The sequence below is a fragment of the Nerophis lumbriciformis genome, linkage group LG03 (genome assembly GCF_033978685.3).
Source record: "Nerophis lumbriciformis linkage group LG03, RoL_Nlum_v2.1, whole genome shotgun sequence".
NCBI lineage: Eukaryota > Metazoa > Chordata > Actinopteri > Syngnathiformes > Syngnathidae > Nerophis > Nerophis lumbriciformis.
In genome coordinates, this window is record NC_084550.2 from 14495775 (window position 1) to 14523424 (window position 27650).

General features: G+C 40.4%; 1 protein-coding gene across 2 annotated transcripts in view; it reads left to right on the top strand.

The window, feature by feature from the left end:
* LOC133579641 (importin-13-like) overlaps positions 1-27650 on the top strand; it is a 55151-nt gene that overhangs the window by 12558 nt on the left and 14943 nt on the right. For both annotated transcript variants that reach the window (XM_061934086.1, XM_061934087.1), the window contains 11 exons: positions 2519-2660; positions 2725-2891; positions 9025-9145; positions 13551-13698; positions 15673-15854; positions 15933-15959; positions 16030-16164; positions 23014-23145; positions 23217-23297; positions 23361-23498; positions 23559-23655. In XM_061934086.1, coding sequence (XP_061790070.1) covers positions 2519-2660; positions 2725-2891; positions 9025-9145; positions 13551-13698; positions 15673-15854; positions 15933-15959; positions 16030-16164; positions 23014-23145; positions 23217-23297; positions 23361-23498; positions 23559-23655 — 1370 coding nt within the window. The remainder of the gene's footprint in view (positions 1-2518; positions 2661-2724; positions 2892-9024; positions 9146-13550; positions 13699-15672; positions 15855-15932; positions 15960-16029; positions 16165-23013; positions 23146-23216; positions 23298-23360; positions 23499-23558; positions 23656-27650) is intronic.

The window sequence follows — 27650 nt, forward strand, 5'->3', positions numbered from 1 at the left end:
TAGTGATGAAGATGACAAATCCAGGAAACCCACAATAATATGAGTCTTTGGCCATATTTAGACAAATGTACGCATTTATAGAAAACAATGCCCCAAACATTAGTTTTTAGTTGTTTACTCTACATACCAAAATCATAACTGCTGTCTTCATTGAAGACATGGAACACACATTTAGGAAGACACATTAAAGTGAGTAACTTGAGTTCATGAAAAGTTTTACTGCACATAACCATTACCTCAGGGGTCGGCAACCCAAAATGTTGAAAGAGCCATATTGGACCAAAAATGTAAAGTCTTATATAAGTGTTATAATGAAGGCAACACATGATGTAAGTGTCTAGGTTAGGCTACTATCAAAGGCTGATGAAAATCTTTGTCGACAGAAATGTTGTATTTTTTTTTTAAAGCTACACATTTTTGCAACATTGGAAATCATGCGTAAAAATGGAGGCTTCCCACAGGATGAGATAACTTCTGGAAATTACTGGCTCAGAATGGCCAAAAGGTATAGATGTGTGTGTCCAAGTTTGAGGAAATGGCAGGCTGTCTTTTTCTAATGGATTTATTACAATCTTTGCAAGCTGGGTAATATTTACTGTGGTCTGGAACAAAATGGCACACAAACAACGCAGCCAATATTACATACAGATAATGTGTCATGAGACATGCAAATATAAATTAAATACACAGAGGACATAAGTAAAGGAAATGAGCTCAAATATATATACCTACAAACAAGGCATAATGATGCAATATGTACATACAGCTAACCTAAATAGCATGTTAGCATAGATAGATAGATAGATAGATAGATAGATAGATAGGTCTTTATTGTCATTGCACAAGTACAACAAAACTTTGTTTTCAGCACAAACCCGTTCAAGATTAGACAAACAAACAGTGTACAGGGTTACAGAACAGGAACGCTGATGGGTTGCCACAAGGCGCCCCGTAAAAGATGGGGAAAAGGTAAAACGCTGTGGAAAAAGATGAGTAAAAAAATACAATCTAGACTGGGCTCCTAAGGGGGCCTAGTCTGGAGTGGGAAAAAACCTCCATGCAATGCACACATAAACACGTTACATTTAATCACGACAAACTCGCAACAAGCGGTGGGGAAGGCGTGGGGTGGGGGAGGGTGTGTGTGTGTGTGTGTGTGTGTGTGTGTGTGTGTGTGTGTGTGTGTGTGTGTGTGCCCAATTGTCTTGGGTGTGATGATGTAATGTTTTTTTAGACTGAGGCCGATCTGCAAAAGTTCGACTCCAGGTGTCGTTGAGGAGGGAGGGAGGTCAAAAGCGTCCATCATTGAGGTGTCCTCGGGGGTGTTTTTCAGAACAGCCTGGTCCTGTTTTCACAGCGTCAAGGTCATTCGAGGGAGTCAAATCGTAGATTGGGATGTTTGTTTTCCGTGATCAGACAAAACAATGACTTGTCTGTTCTATTCGTCCATGCTGGGTCTCTCAAATTCAATTCAATTTTCCTTTTCAGTCGAAAGGATTTTGTCAATTGCGTCGAGAGTCCAGCAGATCATATCCATGTCTGATGTTTAGATTTGAGGACAGCGCAAAGAAAGAGGCTTCAAAAAAGTTCAGACAAGACAAAAACAAAGAGAGCAAGCTGGGAGAAGAGGGAGCGGAAAGCGACCGCCCTCACCAGAGGCAAGACAGAAAAAGCCTCGATTAGCTTGCAGTCATGGATTGACCAAATATGCCTGATAAGCACTCCAGCAAATCAATAACATCAACAAAACTCACCTTTGTGCATTCACGCACAGCATAAAACGTTTGGTGGACAAAATGAGACAAAGACGGAGTGGCATAAAACACGTCTTTCTGTGGCAGCGTCGGAGAAAATTGTACATGTAAACAAACTGCGATGAGTTCAAGGATTGCTGAAATTAGTAGGACAAAACGATGCTTGCCAAATGTTCTCATCAGTGAAGCATGTTTATTATAACAATTACGATGGTTTGTGTCATGTTTGTCCTCCTACAGAAAATATATTAAAACAAAAAAATGTTTTTTTTCCATTTTCACACATCTCCGAAAGAGGTCCAGAGAGCCACTAGGGCGGCGCTAAAGAGCCGCATGCGGCTATAGAGCCGCGGGTTGCTGACCCCCGTATTGCCTACTGTTCCCAAACAACACACAAGTCATTGTTGTTTTTTGTCAAGATATAGATATATGCTGTTTTTTATTACTGTAGGTAGAGAAAATTAATAACATTATAGGGGTGGGCCAAAGAAAAGGCAAGCTAAAATAAATACATACAGTGGGGTGTGGGGAGGTAGTTGTAGGGTGTCCCCTACTAGATGACAGATAGTTAATAGTAATGGACCCTAATTGGGTCCACTCTCAGTTACATTTACATTGATATTATACATGTGGGCTCATAGATAGAAATGCCATTAAATGTAGCTTTGATGTAGCAAGCTACTTTTGCCGTGTATCAGAATCAGAGCATTTGAAACATAAAATAAAACATTGCAAAGAAAGTCACCTGGTTTTGTGTATGTTAGGGTTTTGCTGGAGCAAGTGGATCACTGGCAAGAGTATCTGGCCCTAGTCAACATGATTCTGTTCTGTACCGGGATTCCTGGCCAGTACCCAGTGAGTGAGACAACCAGCTCCCTCACGCTCACCTTCTGGTACACTCTGCAGGTGAGGACTGTCATGTACTATTAAAACTTTGGCACAGGTGGTCATTGTTGTGATTGTTGTTCAGGATGACATCTTGTCGTTGGAGGAGGAGAGGCAGGCCATTTATCTGCAAGTCTACAGGCCGGTTTACTTCCAGCTCGTGGATGTGTTGCTGCATAAATCACATTATCCCTCCCAGGAAGAATACGCATCCTGGAGTTCTGATGACAAGGAGCAGTTTAGAATCTACAGGTGAGACAAACAAATAGTATTTAATCAAAACATGGCATACACCTGCATTGTCTAAATCGGGGTGGTCCAAACTTATTGACTTGAGGGCCGCATTGGGCTAAAAACATTTGGCCAAAAATGATTCCCAAGCGCGGCCACCGCTGCTGCTCACTGCTCCCCTCACCTCCCGTTGGGTGGAACAAGGGGATGGGTCAAATGCAGAGGGTAATTTCACCACACCTACTGTGTGTGTGACTATCAGTGGTACTTTAACTTTAACTTTAATATATAAATACATACATATGTATGTATATATGTATATATATTAGGGGTGTAACGGTACACAAAAATTTCGGTTTGGTACGTACCTCGGTTTAGAGGTCATGGTTCGGTTCATTTTCGGTACAGTAAGAAAACTAAATAAATAACCAAAAAATTACATTTTTGGTTATTTATTTACCAAATTTGTAAACAATGACTTTATCCTTTTAACATTGAGAACACTATAATAATTCTGCCCACGTTAATCAACATTAAACTGCCTCAAGTTGTTGCTCAGATTAAATAAAATGACAAAACTTTACTTCAACATATAACAAGTGCAACATTAAACAGTTTCAAGTCAACTCATCATGCTTAATTTATTACAGCATTTGGGAAGCCTGTAGTTGATTTTTATTATGTAAATGTTATATTTTTATCAACATGTGATAGCAGGGACCCTGCCATTCAAAACTAGGCTGCTACATTTCTAATGATTAATGTAACTACAGCTGAAAAAATAGTATAATAGCAATAGGAGAGACTATTCATCCCTGAACACCATGGAGTTCATGTAGGCTTTATGATGCACTTACATTATTATATCAACTATCAGAGATCATCTTTTAACATAATGTCCTTTTTTTGCTGCTTCAACACAGCTCAATCAACACAGAAAAAGGTAAAGTGAAATAACATACAGACAGGGCTTTGCTGTCCGTAACACACACGCACACACACACACACACACACACACACACACACACACACACACACACACACACACTCACACACACACACCGCAAAATGAGCTAATGTTACGCTAAAAGCTAATTAGCCTTCACCTCAAGCCAGGATTGCGAGCGAGCTGAGCTGTCGTTTGTTTCTAGAACGTCAACGGGCTCATAGTGATTTTACTAGTAGTTGACTGGGAGGTGTTTATTATAATTTGGGGAGAGTCCGCTGCCTGATGCTTACCTGCTAAACACCTTTCTGCTAACCCCACCGCAGAAGCACTGACAATATGCGCTCTGAATACGCACTGCTGATTGGCTGTTACCGCTCTCAATACGCACTGCTGATTGGCTGTTACCGCTCTCAATACGCACTGCTGATTGGCTGTTACCGCTCTGTATGTAACCAATCAGATAGTTGTGTGGGTGGGACAATGCTGGGTGCTGTGTAGAGTACTGACAGAGACAGAGGCAGAAGAAGCGGAGCCGCTTGTTAAGATTTTAGCCTAGGCGGCTACTTAATATGTTCGTGTGGAAACTCGTTCGGTACACCTCCGAACCGAACCGAAACCCCCGTACCGAAACGGTTCCAAACAAATACACGTACCGTTAAACCCCTAATACGGGGGTCGGCAACCCGCGGCTCTAGAGCCGCATGCGGCTCTTTAGCACCGGCCTAGTGGCTCTCTGGAGCTTTTTCAAAAATGTATGAAAAATGGAAAAAGATGAGGGGAAAATTTTTTTTGTTTTTTTTTTGTTTTAGTACAGTTTCTGTAGGAGGACAAACATGACACAAACCTCCCTAATTGTTATAAAGCACACTGTTTATATTAAACATTAGAGATGTTATCGGCCGATAAATGCTTTAAAATGTAACATTGTGTATATAAATATATATATATATATATATTGAAATAATATCGGAAATTATCGGTATCGGTTTTTTTATTATCAGTATCGTTTTTTTATTTTTATTTTTTATTTTTATTAAATCAACATAAAAAACACAAGATACACTTTCAATTAGTGCACCAACTCAAAAAACCTCCCTCCCCCATTTACACTCATTCACACAAAAGGGTTGTTTCTTTCTGTTATTAATATTCTGGTTCCTACATTATATATCATTATATATCAATACAGTCTGCAAGGGATACAGTCCGTAAGCACACATGATTGTGCGTGCTGCTGGTCCACTAATAGTACTAACCTTTAACAGTTAATTTTACTCATTTTCATTAATTACTAGTTTCTATGTGACTGTTTTCATATTGTTTTACTTTATTTTTTATTCAAGAAAATGTTTTTAATTTATTTATCTTGTTTTATTATTTTTTTTAAAAGTACCTTATCTTCACCATACCTGGTTGTCCAAATTAGGCATAATAATGTGTTGATTCCACGACTGCATATATCGGTTGATATCGGTATCGGTAATTAAAGAGTTGGACAATATCGGAATATCGAATATCGCCAAAAAGCCATTATCGGACATCCCTATTAAACATGCTTCACTGATTCGAGTATTTGGCAGCACCGTTTTGTCCTACTAATTTTGGCGGTCCTTGAACTCACCGTAGTTTGTTTACATATATAACTTTCTCTGACTTTCTAGGACGTGTTTTATGCCACTTCTTTTTCTGTCTCATTTTGTCCACCAAACTTTTAACGTTGTGCATGAATGCACAAAGGTGAGTTTTGTTGATGTTATTGACTTGTGTGGAGTGCTAATCAGACATATTTGGTCACTGCATGACTGCAAGCTAATCGATGCTAACATGCTATTTAGGCTAGCGATATGTACATATTGCATCATTATGCCTCATTTGTAGGTGTATTTGAGGTCATGTAGTTTCCTTTTAATTACATTTATATCTCATGACACACTATCTGTATGTAATATGGCTTTTAATTTTTTGCGGCTCCAGACAAACTTATTTTTGTATTTTTGGTCCAATATGGCTCTTTCAACATTTTGGGTTGCCGACCCCTGCCCTAATATATATACATGTTTATAAATGTATTAGGAGTATGTGAAAGTTTGACTTATACCTTGTTGTAATCAATCAAAATTATCAAGCAGCTAAAATGTGCCAAACACGGATATGTGCGGATAGGCTGTCCAGCATTTTTCCCATCATACATTGCAGGGGATTTAAATAAGTGTAATTTTGAATGATGTGTTGTGCTTGGACATGTTTTTATAATATCTACAACGTTTAGTGAGCAGATTGTGTTATGTGTGACCGTGTGTTGACTTTTAGTGTTGGTTTATTAGCGCCATGAGCGGAAAAGGTTGTTTGGATCAAGTCATATATGTGTGGAAGACTCTCGCTTCCGGGTTCTTCGGACCACCAATCACCGACATCACCGCTCCTTTTCAGGGTTTTTAGACAGTTTTATTTTCAGCAATGTGCAAAGTATTTTGGTGTCTTGTCAGTCTCGCTCTCGCTCGCGCTCGTGCTTCAACTCCAACTCCTCTCTCCTTCCCGGCTGCTGCCTTTTAACGGAGCGACAGGTGATTAGATAAGCAGGCCCAGGTGGGCCATCTATGCACCTGTCGCTGATCTCGAAGCTGGTCCTGGCACACCCCGCTTCCCTGCAGGTCCGCAGGCCACGCCCCCCCCCCCCCCTACTAAAGGATTATGCTGTGCTGCGTCCATTTCAACTCACAATTCATGGTCATTAGCCAGAATTAATCACGTTATCCACAAGCTATTTTACTGTCAGATGTTTAAAATTAAGTTGGAGGCACCCCACGTTAAACTTGGACACCTATTAAACTTGGGACGTCTCGACAAATGCACACCGCGAGTAGACGATGCCGTAGTTTGGACACCACTGGTCTACATCCTTAATTTTTAAGTTTTACTTGTTTCATTGAAGAATGATACACTACAGTCCAAGAAGACGTGCGGCTCCATATGCTTGATAGACCACCAGGAAGGCTCAAGTTTACACTTTTATTCCATTAGTTAAATAATTGCAGCTAATTCACCCTAACAGTACTGGATAGAAAAATACATTATTTGATTGATTTTTTTTTTCACTCTGATTATAAACTTTGTGGAATAAAGCGTCTCAGTAATTTATCTTTCTTTTGTTACCATTAAATTTACTATCGTAGGTTTAAAATTTTTTGTAAAAATCACCGTCCACCTCAAACGTGCACGGTAGATCATAAGCAATAAAAAAAGAAAATTATCGCCAACTCGTCGAGTCTTAAAATCATTTTTTAGTTGCACTCCTAACTGCAACAGCAAAAAGTGAACACAAGTTATTGCAACCTTTATTTTGAAAACTTCAGGTGGTTCTACAAAGTTTTGTCAAAATTAAATGTGTAGTTTCCATCTCCTCTGTTAGTAATAACATTTTAAACCCCTATTTTTGTCAAATTGAACAGTCGCATGTGTGCCTAGAGCATGTTTATGAGTGTCAAAGGTGAGAAAAATCTATTTTCAGATTAATTGGGTCTAAGTTATCACAAAACGTTGTGTTGCCATGAGTTCCCGGCTGTGTTTGATCCTACCAAGCAAAAGGCTTGAAAAACTCCACAGTGTAGGATGGGAAGCGACATTAAGGTGTCGTTTTTTTTGATGTATTGTAATCCACAGGAATATTTTGTCTTGACCTGAGATCTACAAAGCGGAGAAGAAGCAGGACCTGACCCCCCTCCAGGCACCTTTTATTTGAACTGTTTTGTAACCAAAGGCCACGGCTGTTTACGACCCCCCTCCCTTTAGAAACAGCAGCTGCCATGTAATCAGGGAATGTCCAAATAAAAGAGGAGGCGTACAATCTTTCGTCAGAGCGTGGTGGGAGACTGCTAAAGAGTACAGCCCAGACGTTTCTCCTCAGTTGAGCTAAATTGAATTCTGTCTTTGTTTAATTTCTTGCTTCTTTGTCTGTTTAATAGATGTCATCAGTGTTTGAACCTGACATCTATCATTTGTATTTGCATGTTTGCTCCATTTTTGAGGGAAGATGTGTACAAATGGTTTTGAGGTTGTTGGATTTTTATGACGTCATTAAGATGATGCCTCTGACGCACCCTTATAGCTAAATGCCCAATATCTTACAGAAAAGCAGGCTTCGCTACACATCCTAAAAAACAAAAAAACAATCCACCAGACAGATGGGAACTGCACCTTTCTAAGTCTTCAGCAAATAGGCTAATTTAGCATTAAAATTTGAGTGTAATGTTCGCACTGTTCAGTTTCAGTTTTGGTTTATTTCGACCATGCATACAATATAATGTAATTCATCACATATTTCCAGTTGTTTCATGACAGCACGTCCGAAAAGGAGTAGGAAGAAGCTGAGCTTATTTAATTCTACCCCTTTTCCATACTTGCCAACCCTCCCGATTTTTCTGGGAGACTCCCGAATTTCAGTGCCCCTCCCAAAAATCTCCCGGGGCAACCATTCTCCCGAATTTCTCCAGATTTTCACCCAGACAACAATATTAAGGGCGTGCCGTGATGGCACTGCCTTTAACGTCCTCTACAACCTGTCGACGCGTCCGCTTTTTCACCATACAAACAGCGTGCCGGCCCAATCACATGTTGTATGCGGCTTCTGCATACTCACGAAATTGACTGCAAGACATACTTGATCAACAGCCATACAGGTCACACTGAGGGTGGTCGTATAAACAACTTCAACACTGTTACAAATATGCGCCACACTGTGAACCCACACCAAACAAGAATGACAAACACATTTTGGGAGAACATCCGCACCGTAACACAACATAAACACAACAGAACAAATACCCAGAATCCCTTGCATCCCTAACTCTTCCGGGCTACAATATACACCCCCGCTACCACCAAACACTACCCCCCACAAACCCTCCCCCTCCCCCACACCTCAACCCCGCCCACCTTTTCGCACCATAGCAATTTTAGCCCATTTCCTTGCTCGCTGTAACATAACAGTGAACAAATAAATAATAAACAAATAATATGCCATAGTAAGTAAACAAATATTAAATACATATATAATCTTTGTCTCAATAAAAAAAAAAAAAAAAAAAGGGTTCAAGATGTTCACCATAATTCTTGTTCTGTGTACTTTGTGAACACCTGTAGTTTGAACAGTCTCATTAACATATTCAATTATAAATGATAAAACAACATGGTTGTTTTACCTTTCAGGGTGGACATCTCTGACACGTTGATGTACGTCTATGAAATGTTGGGAGCCGAGCTGCTCAGTAACCTTTATGACCGCCTGGGAAGACAGCTGATGGACCCCCAGCAGTCAACAGGGTGGCAGGTTGTCAATCTACTTCTATTACCTGTCTCTTGTGAGTGGACAAGCCAGTGAAGTTGGCACATTGTTTAATTCGTAAAAAAAAAAAAACAGAATACCATTTGCAAATCTTTTTCAACTTAGACAGCAAAGACAAGATATTTAATGTTCCAACTGAGATTTTTTTTTTTTTTTGCAAATAATCATTAACTTATCATTAACGGGCATTTTTACCACTGTGTTACATTGCCTTTCCTTTTAACAACACTCAGTAAATGTTTGGGAACTGAGGAGACACATTTTTTAAGCTTCTCAGGTGGAATTATTTCCCATTCTTGCTTGATGTACAGCTTAAGTTGTTCAACAGTCCGGGGTCTCCGTTGAGGTATTTTAGGCTTCATAATGCGCCACACATTTTCAATGGGAGACACGTCTGGACTACAGACAGGCCAGTCTAGTACCCGCACTCTTTTACTACGAAGCCACGTGCAGAATGTGGCTGGCATTGTCTTGCTGAAATAAGCAGGGGTGTCCATCATAACGTTGCTTGGATGGCAACATATGTTGCTCCAAAACCTGTATGTACCTTTCAGCATTAATGGTGCCTTCACAGATGTGTAAGTTACCCATGCCTTGGGCACTAATACACCCCCATACCATCACAGATGCTGGCTTTTGAACTTTGCGTCCAGAACAGTCCTGATGGTTCTTTTCCTCTTTTTAGTCCGGAGGACACGATGTCCACAGTTTCCCAAAACAATTTGAAATGTGAACTCGTCAGACCACAGAACACTTTTCCACTTTGCATCAGTCCGTCTTAGATGAGCTCGGGCCCAGCACAGCGGACAGCGTTTCTGGGTGTTGTTGATAAATGGCTTATGCTTTGCATAGTAGAATTGACAGTGGTTTTCTGAAGTGTTCCTGAGCCCATGTGGTGATATCCTTTACACACTAAAGTTGCTTGTTGATGCAGTATCGCCTGAGGGATCGAAGGTCACGGGCATGCTGCTTACGGACCGTAAATGGTAAAGTCCCCAAATTGCTTGCAATAGCTCGTTGAAAAAATGTTGTTCTTAAACTGTTCACAAAGTGGTGACCCTCACCCCATCCTTGTTTGTGAATGACTGAGCATTTCATGGAAGCTGCTTTTATACCCAATCATGGCACCCACCTGTTCCCAATTAGCCTGTTCACCTGTGGGATGTTCCAAATAAGTCTTTGATGAGCATTCCTCAACTTTATCAGTCTTTTTTGCCACTTGTGCCAGCTGTTTTGAAACATGTTGTAGGCATCACATTCCAAATGAAGTAATATTTGCAAAAAATAATAACGTTTCTCAGTTTGAACGTTAAGTATCTTGGCTACTCAGTGGCCTAGTGGTTAGAGTGTCCGCCCTGAGATCGGTAGGTTGTGGGTTCAAACCCCGGCCGGGTCATACCAAAGACTATAAAAATGGGACCCATTACCTCCCTGCTTGGCACTCAGTATCAAGGGTTGGAATTGGGGGTTAAATCACCAAAAATGATTCCCGGGCGCGGCCACCGCTGCTGCCCACTGCTCCCCTCACCTCCCAGGGGGTGATCAAGGGTGATGGGTTAAATGCAGAGAATAATTTCGCCACACCTAGTGTGTGTGTGACAATCATTGGTACTTTAACTTTAACTTTAACTTTGCAGTCTATTCAATTGAATATAGGTTGAAAAGGATTTGCAGATTATTGTATTCTGTTTTTATCTACCATTTACACAACGTGCCAACTTCACTGGTTTTGGGTTTTATATTAACATACTTCCATTGTTTCCAAACGGGGTCTGTAACACAGCAGTAAAACAACTAATCAAACAAAACAGCAAGCTGTACAATCAGCTAAACAGACTCAATAACTCCACGGTGACGTTTTGGTGAATTTACTGACGAATTTGTGAAACTGAAATAATATAAAAAGAAAGTCATTGTAAGTTAATAATACTAACACAGACACTCGTAAATGTGTTAGCTAATGCTAATGGCGTTAGCTTGTTTACAGTATGATAGCACGTACAAATATGCACGAAAACACTCCGACAGACATCACTCATTTGACGGTTTAGTAAGTAAAAATTATTGTAGTTATATTGTAAAACTTACCAACATTTCTTGGAGTAAATGAAGAGTGCATACAAGCAGAAACGCTATGGATGACTACTCGATGGAATGGCATTTATACATCCAGTTCAAAGCATAAAACGGAAGGAAATACTCTAGACGTTCAATCCTAAGCGCCTACAGTGAGCAAACTCGACCAAAAGATGGCGCTATAGCAGAATCAATTACACACTTTTTCAGTCTCTGTGTGGGTGTTATGTAAGTTTGTTGTATACTGTGGAAGACTCTCTCCTCCGGGTTGCTCTGACCACCAATCGCTGACATGACAGCGACGTTCATGGTTCTGAACAATGATCTATTTTGTGATAAGAGTCTCTTTTTATCCATTGAGCACACAAATGGTTTTCCTTCCAGTGTGTCGTTTGTCTCGCTTTCGCTCGCACTCCACCACCAACTCCCCTCTCCTTCCCGGCTGCAGCTTTTTAACAGAGCGACAGGTGATTAGATAAGCCGGCCCAGGTGTGCCATCTACGCACCTGTCGCTAATCTCGAAGCCGGTCGACACACCCCGCTTCGCTGCAGGTCCGCAGGCCACGCCCCCCACATATACAAAATATTATGGCCGTTAGCAAAGAAAAATCTATTGATTAGCCACACGTTTGTACAAACCCTGTTTCCATATGAGTTGGGAAATTGTGTTAAATGTAAATATAAACGGAATACAATGATTTGCAAATCATTTTCAACCCATATTCAGTTAAATATGCTACAAAGACAACATATTTGATGTTTAAACTGATAAACATTTTTTTTTGTTGCAAAAAATCATTAACTTTAGAATTTTATGCCAGCAACACGTGACAAAAAAGTTGGGGAAGGTGGCAATAAATACTGATAAAGTTGAGGAATGCTCATCAAACACTTATTTGGAACATCCCACAGGTGAACAGGCAAATTGGGAACAGGTGGGTGCCATTATTGGGTATAAAAGTAGATTCCATGAAATGCTCAGTCATTCACAAACAAGGATAGGGCGAGGGTCACCACTTTGTCAACAAATGCGTGAGCAAATTGTTGAACAGTTTAAGAAAAACCCTTCTCAACCAGCTATTGGAAGGAATTTAGGGATTTCACCATCTACGGTTCGTAATATCATCAAAGGGTTCAGAGAATCTGGAGAAATCACTGCACGTAAGCAGCTAAGCCCGTGACCTTCGATCCCTCAGGCTGTACTGCATTAACAAGCGACAACAGTGTGTAAAGGATATCACCACATGGGCTCAGGAACACTTCAGAAACCCACTGTCAGTAACTACAGTTGGTCGCTACATCTGTAAGTGAAGGTTAAAACTCTCCTATGCAAGGCGAAAACAGTTTATCAACAACACCCAGAAACGCCGTCGGCTTCGCTGGGCCTGACATCATCTAAGATGGACTGATACAAAGTGGAAAAGTGTTCTGTGGTCTGACAAGTCCACATTTCAAATTGTTTTTGGAAACTGTGGACGTTGTGTCCTCCGGACCAAAGAGGAAAAGAACCATCCGGATTGTTATAGGCGCAAAGTTGAAAAGCCAGCATCTGTGATGGTATGGGGGTGTATTAGTGCCCAAGACATGGGTAACTTACACATCTGTGAAGGCACCATTAATGCTGAAAGGTACATACAAGTTTTGGAGCATTGTATGTTGCCATCCAAGCAACGTTACCATGGACGCCCCTGCTTATTTCAGCAAGACAATGCCAAGCCACGTGTTACAACAGCGTGGCTTCATAGTAAAAGAGTGCGGGTACTCGACTGGCCTGCCTGTAGTCCAGACCTGTCTCCCATTGAAAATGTGTGGCGCATTATGAAGCCTAAAATACCACAACGGAGACATCCGGACTGTTGAACAACTTAAGCTGTACATCAAGCAAGAATGGGAAAGAATTCCACCTGAGAAGCTTAAAAAATGTGTCTCCTCAGTTCCCAAACGTTTACTGAGTGTTGTTAAAAGGAAAGGCCATGTAACACAGTGGTGAACATGCCCTTTCCCAACTACTTTGGCACGTGTTGCAGCCATGAAATTCTAAGTTAATTAATATTTGCAAAAAAAAAAATTACGTTTATGAGTTTGAACATCAAATATCTTGTCTTTGTAGTGCATTCAATTGAATATGAGTTGAAAAGGATTTGCAAATCATTGTATTTTGTCTATATTTACATCTAACACAATTTCCCAACTCATATGGAAACGGGGTTTGTATAAGCCACAGGGTTCAAAGTTGAGGAAATACGTAAAATACGATATGTACATTGCGTGTCCTATTTTCTTGTAGTTTAATGTCTCTTCTTCTCCATTGTAGGACACAGAGGCGTTATTGTTTGGCTTCCAGTCCATAGCAGAAACCATCGACGTGAACTACTCTGATGTCATCCCTGGTCTGATTGGTCTCATCCCCCGTATCAACATCAGTAACGTCATGCTGGCCGACACGGTCATGTACACAATAGGTAGCTGCAATATTCATACCTTATCATGCTGTGCACTCCACAACAATTAACACTTTTGTTGATATACAGGTGAAACTCGAAAAATGAGAATATCGTGCAAAAGCCCGTTCATTCATGTCAGCAATTCAACTTCAAATGTGAAACTCATATGTGATATCAACTCGTTACATACAAAGTGAGATATGCCAAGCCTTGATTTGGTATCATTTTGATGATAATGGCTTACAGTTTTTGACCCCCCCCAAAATTTCCTAAACTACAAAACCCAAAACCAGTGAAGTTGGCATGTTCTGTAATTCATAAATAAAAACAGAATGCAATGATTTGCAAATCCTTTTCAACTTATATTCAGTTGAATAGACTGCAAAAACAAGATACTTAACGTTGGAACTGAGAAACTTTTTTTTTTTTTTTTTCAAATTATCATTAACTTAGAATTTAATGGCAGCAACACATTGCAAAAAAGTTGGCACAGGGGCATTTTTACCACTGTGTTACATGGCCTTTCCTTTTAACAACACTCAGTAAACGTTTGGGAACTGAGGAGACCAATTTTTTAAGCTTTTCAGGTTAAATGATTTCCCATTCTTGCTTGATGTACAGCTTAAGTTGTTCAACAGTCCAGGATCTCCGTTGTGGTATTTTAGGCTTCATAATGCGCCACACATTTTTAATGGGGGACAGGTCTGGACTACAGACAGGCCAGTCTAGTACCCGCATTCTTTTACTATGAAGCCACGCTGTTTTAACACGTGGCTTGGCATTGTCTCGCTGAAATAAGCAGGGGCGTCCATTATAACGTTGCTTGGATGGCAACATATGTTGCTCCAAAACCTGTATGTACCTTTCAGCTTTAATGGTGCCTTCACAAATGTGTAAGTTACCCATGTCTTGGGCACTAATACACCCCCATACTATCACAGATGCCGGCTTTTCAACTTTGCGCCTATAACAATCCGGATGGTTCTTTTCCTCTTTAGTCCAGAAGACACGACGTCCACAGTTTCCAAAAACAATTTGAAATGTGGACTCGTCAAACCACTGAACACTTTTCTACTTTGAATCAGTCCACCTTAGATGAGCTCAGGCCCAGCAAAGCTGGCGGCGTTTCTGGGTGTTATTGATAAATGGCTTTCGCTTTGCATAGTAGAGTTTTAACTTGCACTTACAGATGTAGCGATGAACTGTAGTTACTGACAGTGGTTTTCTGAAGTGTTCCTGAGTCTATGTGGTGATATCCTTTACACATTGATGTCCCTTTTTGATGCAGTACCGCCTGAGGGATCGAAGGTCCGTAATATCATCGCTTACGTGCATTGATTTCTCCAGATTCTTTGAACCTTTTGATGATATTACGGAGCGTAGATGGTGAAATCCCTAAAATTCCTTGCAATAGCTTGTTGAGAAATGTTGTTCTTAAACTGTCTGACAGTTTGCTCACGCATTTGTTCACAAAGTGGTGTTCTCCTCCCATCCTTGTTTGTGAATGACTGAGCATTTCATGGAAGCTGCTTTTATACCCAATCAAGGCACTCACCTGTTCCCAATTAGCCTGTTCACCTGTGGGATGTTCCAAATAAGAGTTTGATGAGCATTCCTCAACGTTGTCAGTTTTTTTTGCCACTTGTGCCAGCTTTTTTTAAACATGTTGCAGGCCTGAAATCCCAAATGAGCTAATATTTGCAAAAAATAACATAGTTTTCCAGTTCGAACGTTAAATATCTTGTCTTTGCAGTCAATTCAATTGAATATAAGTATTTGCAAATAATTGTATTCTGTTTTTATTTACGATTTACACAACGTGCCAACGTCACTGGTTTTGGGTTTTGTATAAGCAATAATCATAATTACATCAAAGGTAGTCTTGAAATATCTTAAGTTGCATGTTATAACACAGTGTCAAATATTAGAGATAAACAAACCTTTGTACAATATTCTATTTTCTTGAGTTTCACCTGTATTTGTGTTGCCAAGGGTCCTTGGCTGAGTGGCTGGTGGACCACCCAGTGATGCTTAGCGGTATGTTACCCATGGTCCTCCAGGGTCTTGTGAGACCCGAGCTCTCCGTCTCCAGCGTTTCTACCCTGAAGAGGATCTGCAGGGAGTGCCGCCACGACCTCGGTTTTTACACTCAGGACATTCTCAACGTGTCCCAGGTTAGGTTTCCTGTGGTCGCTCAAATCGCAAATCAATGCATAGCAATGATAAAAAAAAAAAAAATTCATTCTCAATAGGATGTGCTGGTTAAAGGGATCCATAAGGTGAGTGGAGTGTTGCAAAGAGACTATGTGAGCGAAACATGGATGACGTTTATTTGTAATGTTTGTGCAGAGCAGCCAGTGCATGTGGCTCATGCAGGCTCTAGGCTTCCTGCTGTCTGCCATGCCCATGGAGGAGATCTTGGGAAAACTGCACTCACTCATCAGTCCTCACGTCCAGCAGCTGGAGATCATGGCACAACAAACGGTATGGAGTAGTGTTGTCCCGATACTACTCTGCAAAAAGTCAGTGTTCAAAAACAAGAAAACAAAATACTAAAATGAGGTGTATTTTATTTGAACTAAGCAAAATTATCTGCCAATAGAACAAGAAAATTCGGCTTGTCAAGACTTTCCAAAACAAGTAAAATTAGCTAACCTCAATGAACCCAAAAATACCTTAGAATAAGTATATTCTCACTAATAACAAATGCACTTTTCTTGGTAGAAAAAAAAGAGACCTTTTTGCTCAATATGTTGAAAAATATTCTTAAATTAAGTAAATGCTAGTGCCATTATCTTGACATAATGATATGCATCATGATTTTTTTTTTTTCATGCTTGAAGTAAGAAATTATTACTTTAAAAAAGTACTTTTATACTTGTGAGTGTTGATGACACAGCTTTGCATCAGTTGATATTCGAGTTCCAAGCATGTTTTACTCAATATAGGTCATCAAATCTCAGCAACAAGCTTTAATATCTTACAGAGATCATTTAGGAGCAAAACCCTTAAAACAAGTAAAACATTCTAACATAAAATCTGCTTAGTGAGAAGAATTATCTTATCAGACAGAAAATAAGCAAATATCACCCTTATTTGAGATATTTAATCTTACTTAGATTTCAGTTTTTGCAGTGTTATATTTTGGTACCGGTACCGAAATGTATTTCGATACCTTTCGGTACTTTTTGATAATTTTCTAAATAAAGGGGACCACAAAAATTGCATTATTGGCTCTATTTTTTAACAAAAAATCTTACGGTACATTAAACATATGTTTCTTATTGTGGAGTGAATTATATTTATATACATAGTGAAACCCATTATCTAAGTTACATTTAAACCAGTGTGGGTGGCACTGGGAGCAGGTGGGTAAAGTGTCTTGCCCAAGGACACAACGGGAGCGACTAGGATGGCAGAAGCGGGGATCGAACCTGGAACCCTCAAGTTGCTGTCATGGGCACTCTACCAACCGAGCTATACCGCCCCAATTATTATTATAATTATTGCTAGTTTGTTCTTAAAGAAAATAGTGAATATACCAGACAAATTGTATTTTATTAGTAAGTAAACAAACAAAGGCTCCTAATTTAGCTGCTGACATATGTAGTAACATATTGTGTCATTTATCATTCTATTATTTTGTCAAAATTATTAAGGACAAGCGGTAGAAAATGAATTATTAATCTACTTGTGTCAGGTTCAAACACTGATGACATCTATTGAACAGACAAGAAGCAAGGAATTAAACACAGACAGAGTTCAATTTAGCTCATTGAGGAGAAACGCCTGGGATGTACAGTTTTCCACCACGCTCTGACGAATGATTGTATGCCTCCTCTTTTATTTGGACTTTCCCTGATTACGTGGCAACAGCTGTTTCTAAAGGTACGGGGGGTCGTAAACAGCCGCTGCCTTTGGTCACAAAACAGTTCAAAGAAAAGGTGCCTGGAGGGGGGTCAGGTCCTGCTTCCTCTCCGCTTTGTAGATTTCGGGTCAAGACAAAATCTTCTTGTGGATTACAATAGATCAAAGAAACCAACACTTTCATGTCGCTTCCCATCCTACACAGTGGAGTTTCACAGGCCTTTTGATTGATAAGATCAAAGACAGCCTTTGTCTGCTCGCCGGGGACTCACTGAAACACAAAGTTTTGTGATAACTTAGATACAATTATTCTGACAACTTGTTCATTTACTGTTAATATCTGGTTATTTTCTCTTTTAACATGTTCTATCCACACTTCTGTTAAAATGTAATAATCACTTATTCTTCTGTTGTTTGATACTTTAAATTAGTTTTGGATGATACCACAAATTTAGGTATCAATACGATACCAAGTCGTTACAGGATCATACATTGGTCATATTCAAAGTCCTCATGTGTCCAGGGACGTATTTTCCGAGTTTATAAACATTATATAAATTTTTTTTAAACGAAAAATGATTTTGTGATGCTAAAAAATATCGATGTAATCATAGTAGTACCGACTAGATATGTTCCTGTACTTGGTGATAATTTTTGACCATTCTTCCAAAAGCGCATTGGTGAGGTCACACACTGATAATAATAATAATAATAACTGGGATTTATATAGCGCTTTTCTAAGTACCCAAAGTCGCTTTACATGTAGAACCCATCATTCATTCACACCTGGTGGTGGTAAGCTACTTTCATAGCCACAGCTGCCCTGGGGTAGACTGACGGAAGCGTGGCTGCAATTTGCGCCAACGGCCCCTCCGACCACCACCTATCATTCATCATTCAATTCACCGGTGTGAGTGGCACCGGGGGCAATGGGTGAAGTGTCCCGCCCAAGGACACAACGGCAGCGATTTCTGGATGGTAAGAGGCAGGGAGCGAACCTGCAACCCTCAGGTTTCTGGCACGGTTGCTCTACCCACTACGCCATGCCGTCCCTATAAATGTTGATGTTGGTCGAGAAGGCCTGGCTCTCAGTCTCTGTTCTAATTCATCCCAAAAGTGTTCTATCGGGTTCAGGTCAGGACTCTGTGCAGGCCAGTCAAGTTCATCCACACCAGACTCTGTCATCCATGTCTTTATGGACCTTGCTTTGTGCACTGGTGCACAGTCATGTTGGAAGAGGAAGGGGCCCGCTCCAAACTGTTCCCACAAGGTTGGGAGCATAGTATTTTCCCAAAATGTTTTGGTATCCTGAAGCATTCCAAAGTTCCTTTCACTGTAACTAAGGGACCAAGCCCAACACCTGAAAAACAACCCCACACCATAATCCCTCCTCCACCAAATTTCACACTTGACACAAAGCAGTCCGAAATGTACCGTTCTCCTGGCAACCTCCAAACCCAGACTCGTCCATCAGATTGCCAGATGGAAAAGCGTGATTCATCACTCCAGAGAACACGTCTCGAATGCTCTAGAGCAGTGGTCCCCAACCACCGGGCTACAGCCCGGTACAGGTCCGTGGATCGATTGGGACCGGGCCGCACAAGAAATTAAACAAAATAAATATATATATATGTATATATATATATATATATATATATATATATATATATATATATATATATATATATATATATATATATATATATATATATATATATATATATATATGTATATATATATATTTATTTTTTTATTAAATCAACATAAAAAACACAAGATACACTTACAATTAGTGCACCAACCCAAAAAACCTCCCTCCCCCATTTACACTCATTCACACTCATTCGCACAAAAGGGTTGTTTTTTTCTGTTATTAATATTTCTGGTTCCTACATTATATATCAATATAGATCAATACAGTCTGCAGGGATACAGTCCGTAAGCACACATGATTGTATTTTTTTATAACAAAAAAAGAAAAAGAAAAAAGAAAAAAAAAATACCTTACCCCCCCACCCCCCACCCCCGGTCCGTGGGACACATTTTCAAGCTTTGACCAGTCCGCAGTTACAAAAAGGTTGGGGACCACTGCTCTAGGTCCAGTGGCGACGTGCTTTACACCACTGCATCCCATGCTTTGCATAGGACTTGGTGATGTATGGCTTAGATGCAGCTGCCCGGCCATGGAAAGCCATTACCTGAAGCTCTCTGCGTACTGTACGTGGGCTAATTGGAAGGCCACATGAAGTTTGGTGCTCTGTAGCAACTGACTGTGCAGAAAGTCTTTACACTATGCGCTTCAGCATCTGCTGACCCCCTCTCTGTCAGTTTACGTGGCCTACCACTTCGTGGCTGAGTTGCTGTTGTTACCAAACTCTTCTATTTTCTTATAATAAAGCCGGCAGTTGACTTTTGGAATGTTTAGGAGCGAGGAAATTTCTCGACTGGATTTGTTGCACAGGTGGCATCCTGTGACAGTTCCACGCTGTAAATCACTCAAGTGCTTGATTTTATACACCTGTGGCCAGGCCAAGTGATTAAGACACCTGATTCTGATCATTTGGATGGGTGGACAAATACTTTTGGCAATGTAGTGTATGTAAGACTTTTGTATAGTACTGTAATATTTTTTATTTTTTTATTTTACTGTAATATTTTTTTTTCCATTGTGATATTTACCACTCTTGTTTAGGCGGCGGTATAATAATAAAGAATAATAATAAAGAATTAAAGCTGCAAGCAGCGTTGGACGGGACCGACTTTTGCTGGTGTTTCCCGCCTTTACCCATTCAACAAGGTATTGTGTGTAGAATTTAGAGGACAGAAATGAATTGAGTCCATTTCACATTGTCATTAAAGGGTATTGTGTGTAGAATTTTGAGGACAAAAAAGAAACAATTCAATTTCACGTTGTCATTGTCTACTGTTAGTCCTAAGTGTCCCAATACTTTTGTCTAGTGTTAGTCCTAAGTGTCCCAATACTTTTGTCTAGTGTTAGTCCCAAGTGTCCAAATACTTTTGTCCAGTGTTAGTCCTAAGCGTCCCAATACTTTTGCCTAGTGTTAGTCCTAAGTGTCGCAATACTTTTGTCTACTTTTAGTCCATAAGTGTCCCAATACTTTTGCCTAGTGTTAGTCCTAAGTCTCCCAATACTTTTGTCTACTTGTAGTCCATACGTGTCCCAATACGTTTGCCTAGGGTTAGTTCTAAGTGTCCCAATACTTTTGTCCAGTGTTAGTCCTAAGAGTCCCAATACTTTTGTCTAGTGTTAGTCCTAAGTGTCCCAATATTTTTGTCTAGTGTTAGTCCTAAGTGTACCAATATTTTTGTCGACTTGTAGTCCATAAGTGTCCAAATACTTTTGCCTAGTGTTAGTCCTAAGTGTCCCAATACTTTTGTCTACTTGTAGTCCATAAGTGTCCCAATACTTTTGCCTAGTGTTAGTCCTAAGTGTCCCAATACTTTTGTCCAGTGTCAGTCCTAAGTGTCCCAATGCGTTTGTCTAGTGTTAGTCCTAAGTGTCCCAATGCGTTTGTCTAGTGTTAGTCCTAAGTGTCCCAATACTTTTGTCTACTTGTAGTCCATAAGTGTCCCAATACTTTTGCCTAGTGTTAGTCCTAAGTGTCCAAATACTTTTGTCCACTGTTAGTCCTAAGTATCCCAATAATGTTGTCTAGTGTTAGTCCTAAGTGTCCCAATACTTTTGTCTACTTGTAGTCCATAAGTGTCCCAATACTTTTGCCTGGTGTTAGTCCTAAGTGTCCCGATACTTTTGTCTAGTGTCAGTCCTAAGTGTCCCAATGCGTTTGTCTAGTGTTAGTCCTAAGTGTCCCAATACGTTTGTCTAGTGTTAGTCCTAAGTGTCCCAATACTTTTGTCTACTTGTAGTCTAGACAAAAGTATTGGGACACTTAGGACTAACACTAGGCAAAAGTATTGGGACACTTATTAGTCCTAAGTGTCCCAATACTTTTGTCTACTTGTAGTCCATAAGTGTCCCAATACTTTTGCCTAGTGTTAGTCCTAAGTGTCCCAATACTTTTGTCCAGTGTCAGTCCTAAGTGTCCCAATGCGTTTGTCTAGTGTTAGTCCTAAGTGTCCCAATACGTTTGTCTAGTGTTAGTCCTAAGTGTCCCAATACTTTTGTCTACTTGTAGTCCATAAGTGTCCCAATACTTTTGCCTAGTGTTAGTCCTAAGTGTCCCAATACTTTTGTCTAGTGTTAGTCCTAAGTGTCCCAATACTTTTGTCTACTTGTAGTCCATAAGTGTCCCAATACTTTTGCCTAGTGTTAGTCCTAAGTGTCCCAATACTTTTGTCCAGTGTCAGTCCTAAGTGTCCCAATGCGTTTGTCTAGTGTTAGTCCTAAGTGTCCCAATACGTTTGTCTAGTGTTAGTCCTAAGTGTCCCAATACTTTTGTCTACTTGTAGTCCATAAGTGTCCCAATACTTTTGCCTAGTGTTAGTCCTAAGTGTCCAAATACTTTTGTCCACTGTTAGTCCTAAGTGTCCCAATAATGTTGTCTAGTGTTAGTCCTAAGTGTCCCAATACTTTTGTCTACTTGTAGTCCATAAGTGTCCCAATACTTTTGCCTGGTGTTAGTCCTAAGTGTCCCGATACTTTTGTCTAGTGTTAGTCCTAAGTGTCCCAATACTTTTGTCTAGTGTTAGTCCTAAGTGTACCAATACTTTTGTCGACTTGTAGTCCATAAGTGTCCCAATACTTTTGCCTAGTGTTAGTCCTAAGTGTCCCAATACTTTTGTCTACTTGTAGTCCATAAGTGTCCCAATATTTTTGCCTAGTGTTAGTCCTAAGTGTCCCAATACTTTTGTCTAGTGTTAGTCCTAAGTGTGCCAATAATGTTGTCTAGTGTTAATCCTAAGTGTCCCAATAATGTTGTCTAGTGTTAGTCATAAGTGTACCAATACTTTTGTCTACTTGTAGTCCATAAGTGTCCCAATACTTTTGCCTAGTGTTAGTCCTAAGTGTCCCAATACTTTTGTCCAGTGTTAGTCCTAAGTGTCCCAATACTTTTGTCTAGTGTTAGTCCTAAGTGTCCCAATACTTTTGTCTAGTGTTAGTCATAAGTGTACCAATACTTTTGTCTACTTGTAGTCCATAAGTGTCCCAATACTTTTGCCTAGTGTTAGTCCTAAGTGTCCCAATACTTTTGTCCAGTGTTAGTCCTAAGTGTCCCAATACTTTTGTCTAGTGTTAGTCCTAAGTGTCCCAATACTTTTGTCTAGTGTTAGTCCTAAGTGTCCCAATACTTTTGTCCAGTGTTAGTCCTAAGTGTCCCAATACTTTTGCCTAGTGTTAGTCCTAAGTGTCCCAATACTTTTGTCTAGTGTTAGTCCTAAGTGTCCCAATACTTTTGCCTAGTGTTAGTCCTAAGTGTCCCAATACTTTTGTCTAGTGTTAGTCCTAAGTGTATGTTTCCTATTGTCATCATATCATATATACAGCCTGACCCTGACAAGAAACAGTCCATCATTCACATCCTGGCAATGCTGTCCAGCCTGTTCACCACTCTGGACACTAAAAGACATGCGGACGGTTTGGAAGCAACGCCTCACCTCCGACCCACACACCACCCAGTGAGTTAATTTGCATTAAATACAATAAAACATATATTTGCTTATTAGTGTCATCATCATCATCATGCCAGGTGGCAGTTGTGCTCCAGCAACTGTACCCCTTGATCCAGAACATTCTAAGTAAATGGCTGAAGGACTCCGAGGTGGTGGAGGTAAGAACGGATCTCGTATGGTCACCGGTCACAACATTAGGTACAGTATGTACCCCTCCCCAGGCGGTGTGCGGTGTATTTGATAAGTCCGTTCGGACCCTGCTCCTCGACTTCGGGCCCTTGGTCGCCCAACTGAGTGGGACGTTGGGGCAGATCTACGGCGCCTGCCCACAAGCCTCAGCGCTGGACCTGGCGTGTCAGGTGTGTACTTCTGTGGATCAGCGTCACAGCAGGGGACCTCATATGTTCTCCTCGCTGTAGATGGTTGGCATATTTGCTGGAGAGGAACCACATATCTGCTCCATGAAAAGCCTGCTGGAGGTCCTCACCTCGTCCACTCTGACCAGGTTTCAGCAAGGTGAACTTTTTTGTTTTGTTTTTTGTCTTTTTAACAGCAAAATCCCCCCCCAAAAAACTCAAATTGTTTTCATTGTTAAAGTCTTATTCCAAAATGGAATAACTTCATTTTAAAATTAAAAAAGTAGACACAATACCTCATAATGGCAATGTGAAAATGTTGTCTTTTTGAATACGACGCCACAAGCTTGGCTCACCTATCTTTGGGCATTCCTCTTTGCAGCACCTCTCAAGCGCTATCAGGTTGAATGAGAAGTGCTGGTTTTTATCCAGGATGTCTTTGTATATTGCTGCATTCATCTTTCCCTCTATCCTGGCAAGTCCCCCAGTTTCTGCACTGCAAAAAGTCAGTGTTTGTCAATACATGGACCTTGGAGTTTGTTTTCCCGAAATGCAAAGGAAAGTTGGCGCAGGCAAGGCGTGAATGTGAGTACACATTAATTAAAATACTAACAAACTACAAAAAAAAGGAAGCAAACAAAAGGCGCGCACAATGGCGGAGAACAAACTTGGCTAATGATACAAAACTAGAGAGACTATGAACATGGAAACAAAAACAACACTTACTGTGGCGTGAAACAGCATGAAAACTCTGATAAACAGGAATCTCATGGGTAGTATGGATGGATAGATAGATAATGTCACCAGGACGAACAACAGAAACAGACCGGCTTAAATAGCAGTGACATGATCAGTGAAAACAGGTGCGTGACTCAAAACGTGAAACAGGTGCGTGACATGGCAGGTGAAAACTAATGGGTTGCTATTGTGACAAAACAAACGAAAGTGCACAAAGAGTCCAAAAACAAAACCGAACATGACTAAAACAAAACATGATCACACAGACATGACAGAGCCCCTCCCTTAAGGACAGATACCAGATGTCCATAAAATAAAAACAAAACAATGATCAATAGTCATGGGAGGGCGGGAGGGGGACATGGCGGTGGGTCGCCAGACCACGTGTCCCCGTATCCACCGGGGCAGAGTTAGGTGGCGGCGACGCGTAGAGCGTTGCTGTACCAAACGAGGTGGGTGACCTGGGAATGGCCACATCCGTGGCCGACGAGGAGGTGGATGCGTCGTCATTGTGGCAGGCGGCAAAGCTTGGCGACATAATGATATGCGCTCGGCATTACATTTCTTGAAACCATCAAACTTATACTAAAAACTAATTATTTTTTTTTAATGGAAAGGCAACAAGGCAACCGCTTGTTACTCTCGGGGTCTCCTAGCCGCTTAGGCAAATCATATAGTCTAAAAATGCATTTTTCCACCGATAACATGACATCATCGCACCAAGTGCATGCTCTTTCAGTCAATTAGTGCGCATATATACAGCCCGGCCCCCGGGCAAATTTTTTTCTATTGTAATTTTGAAGAATTTATCTTAAATGTGCATGAACTATTTCTGTTCAAAATTGTTTGAAATGTCACATGTTAAATGTTTGAAATATTAACTGTCAGTTTACTGTACTGTGCCAACTGTACTGCTATATGAGTACGTATTTTCTATTGTTTCATTGAAAATAAAACAGCAAAGTCCATTTGGCTGTCATCTGTTTTAATTATGAGACACAATTGTGTCAAAGTCATGATTTTTTTTTTTTTTCGTGATTGAAATAAGAAATTATTACTTTAAAAAAAATAGTTTTATACTTGTGAGTGTTGATGACACAGTGTTGCAACAGTTGATATTCTAGTTTCAAGCATGTTTTACTCAATATAGGTCATAAAATCTTAGCAACAAGCTGTAATATCTTACTGAGATCATTTAGGACCAAAACCCTTAAAACAAGTAAAACCCTCTAACATAAAATCTGCTTAGTGAGAAGAATTATCTTATCAGAAAGAAAATAAGCAAATATCGCCCTTATTTGAGATATTTAATCTTACTTAGATTTCAGTTTTTGCATTGTGCCGCTGAAAAACATCCCCACACCATGATGCTGCCACCACCATGCTTCACTGTAGGGATGGTATTGGCCTGGTGGTTCAAACCAAAGAGTTCAATGGTTGTCTCATCAGTCCAGATAGTTTTGTTTCCATGGTCTGAGAGTATTTCAGGTGTATTTCGGCAAACTTTTACTAATGGCTTCTGTCCAGCCACTATACCATACATGCCTGATTGGTGGATTGCTGCAGAGATGGTTGTCCTTCTGGAAGGTTCTCCTCTCTCCACAGAAGAATGCTGCAGCTCTGACAGTGTGAACATCGGGTTCTTAGTCAACCTCCCTGACTAGACTAAGATGAATGCAGCAATGATACAGAGACATCCTGGATGAAAAACAATGCTTCACATCCAACCTGATGGGGTTTGAGAGGTGCTGCAAACAGGAATGGGCAAAACTGACCAGAGAAAGTTGTGTCAAGTTTGTGGCATCGTGTTCAAAAATACTTGAGGCTGCAATTGCTGCCAAAGGTGCATTAACAACGTATTGAGCAAAAGCTGTACATTATTATGTGTATGTGATTTTTTTATTTTTTGTTTTTAAAAAATTTGCAGAAAAAAATTAAAAATCACATTGTCATCATGGGGTATTATTGTGTGTAGACACAAATTAATTTATTTCATTTTGGAATAAGGTTGTAACACAGGTGTGTCCAAACTTTTTGACTTGGGGGGCATCATTGGGCTCCAAAAATTTGGTCGAGGGTCGAAAACGTGTAAAGTAACATTTGTATACACACACATATATATATATATATATATATATATATATATATATATATATATATATATATATATATATTTTACCCTTCCATCACGCAAGACCTACTGACTCAAGCACTAGACTTCGCCTCAGACTACGACTCAATCACAGGCAACGAAAGAAACATCATCATCCACGCAAAAAACTCCATTCTCATCCACAACAGTACACCATGGCAAAAAAAGAACAATGCAACATTTGACTACACTATGGGAAGTTTTGACGGAGCAGAAACGTGTGAACTCGTTGGGAGTTTCCTCCTCTCCCAGCTCGCTAGCCTCAATCTGAACCTTGGTATTTACCGTGATGACGGACTGGCAGTGTGTCGCGCCTCGCCAAGGAGCAGCGAGAATACCAAGAAGCGCATATGCCAAATTTTCAAAGAGAACGGCCTACGGATCACGATTGAAGCCAACAAGCAAACCGTCAACTTCCTTGACGTCACTTTCAACCTGAGAAATAACAGCTACCAACCATTCACGAAACCCAACACAACACTCCAATACGTGCACCATGACAGCAACCACCCACCCACCACCACGAAAAGAATACCTACCGGAATTAATAAAAGGCTATCGATGCTGTCATCTAGCAAAGCTGAATTTGACCAAGCAACCCCCCCGTACCAAAAAGCCCTTGATGAAAGCGGATACAATTTCACCCTCACCTATGAACCCACGCCAGGAAACCAGCCAAAAAAGAACAGAAAACGAAACGACATCATCTGGTACAACCCCCCATACAGCAAAAACGTCTCAACTAACATTGGACACAAATTCCTCAATCTGATTGACAAACACTTTCCCAAAGACAACACCCTAAGAAAAGTATTCAACAAGAACAACATTAAATTGAGCTACAGCTGCATGAACAATATACGACAAATAATCTCAAACCACAACAAAACAATTGCAAATGAGCCGTCGGCCCCCGGACAGAGCGACTCCAAAACCAACAAAGGATGTAACTGTCGAAAGAAACCTGATTGCCCTCTCAACGGGGTGTGCTTACAAACATCAGTTGTCTACCAATCTAAGGTAATACGCAAGGACATCAACACATCCGACACATATGTAGGATTAACCGAGGGAGAATTCAAAACCAGATGGAACAATCACAAGGCTTCTTTCAGGAACCAAAACCTGCGAAATACGACAGAACTCAGCAAACACATTTGGGACCTCAAAGACAATAATGTTGAATATTCAATAACATGGCAAATTCTTGCATCCAGCACACCTTACAATAGTGGTAATAAAAGATGCAACCTATGCTTGAAAGA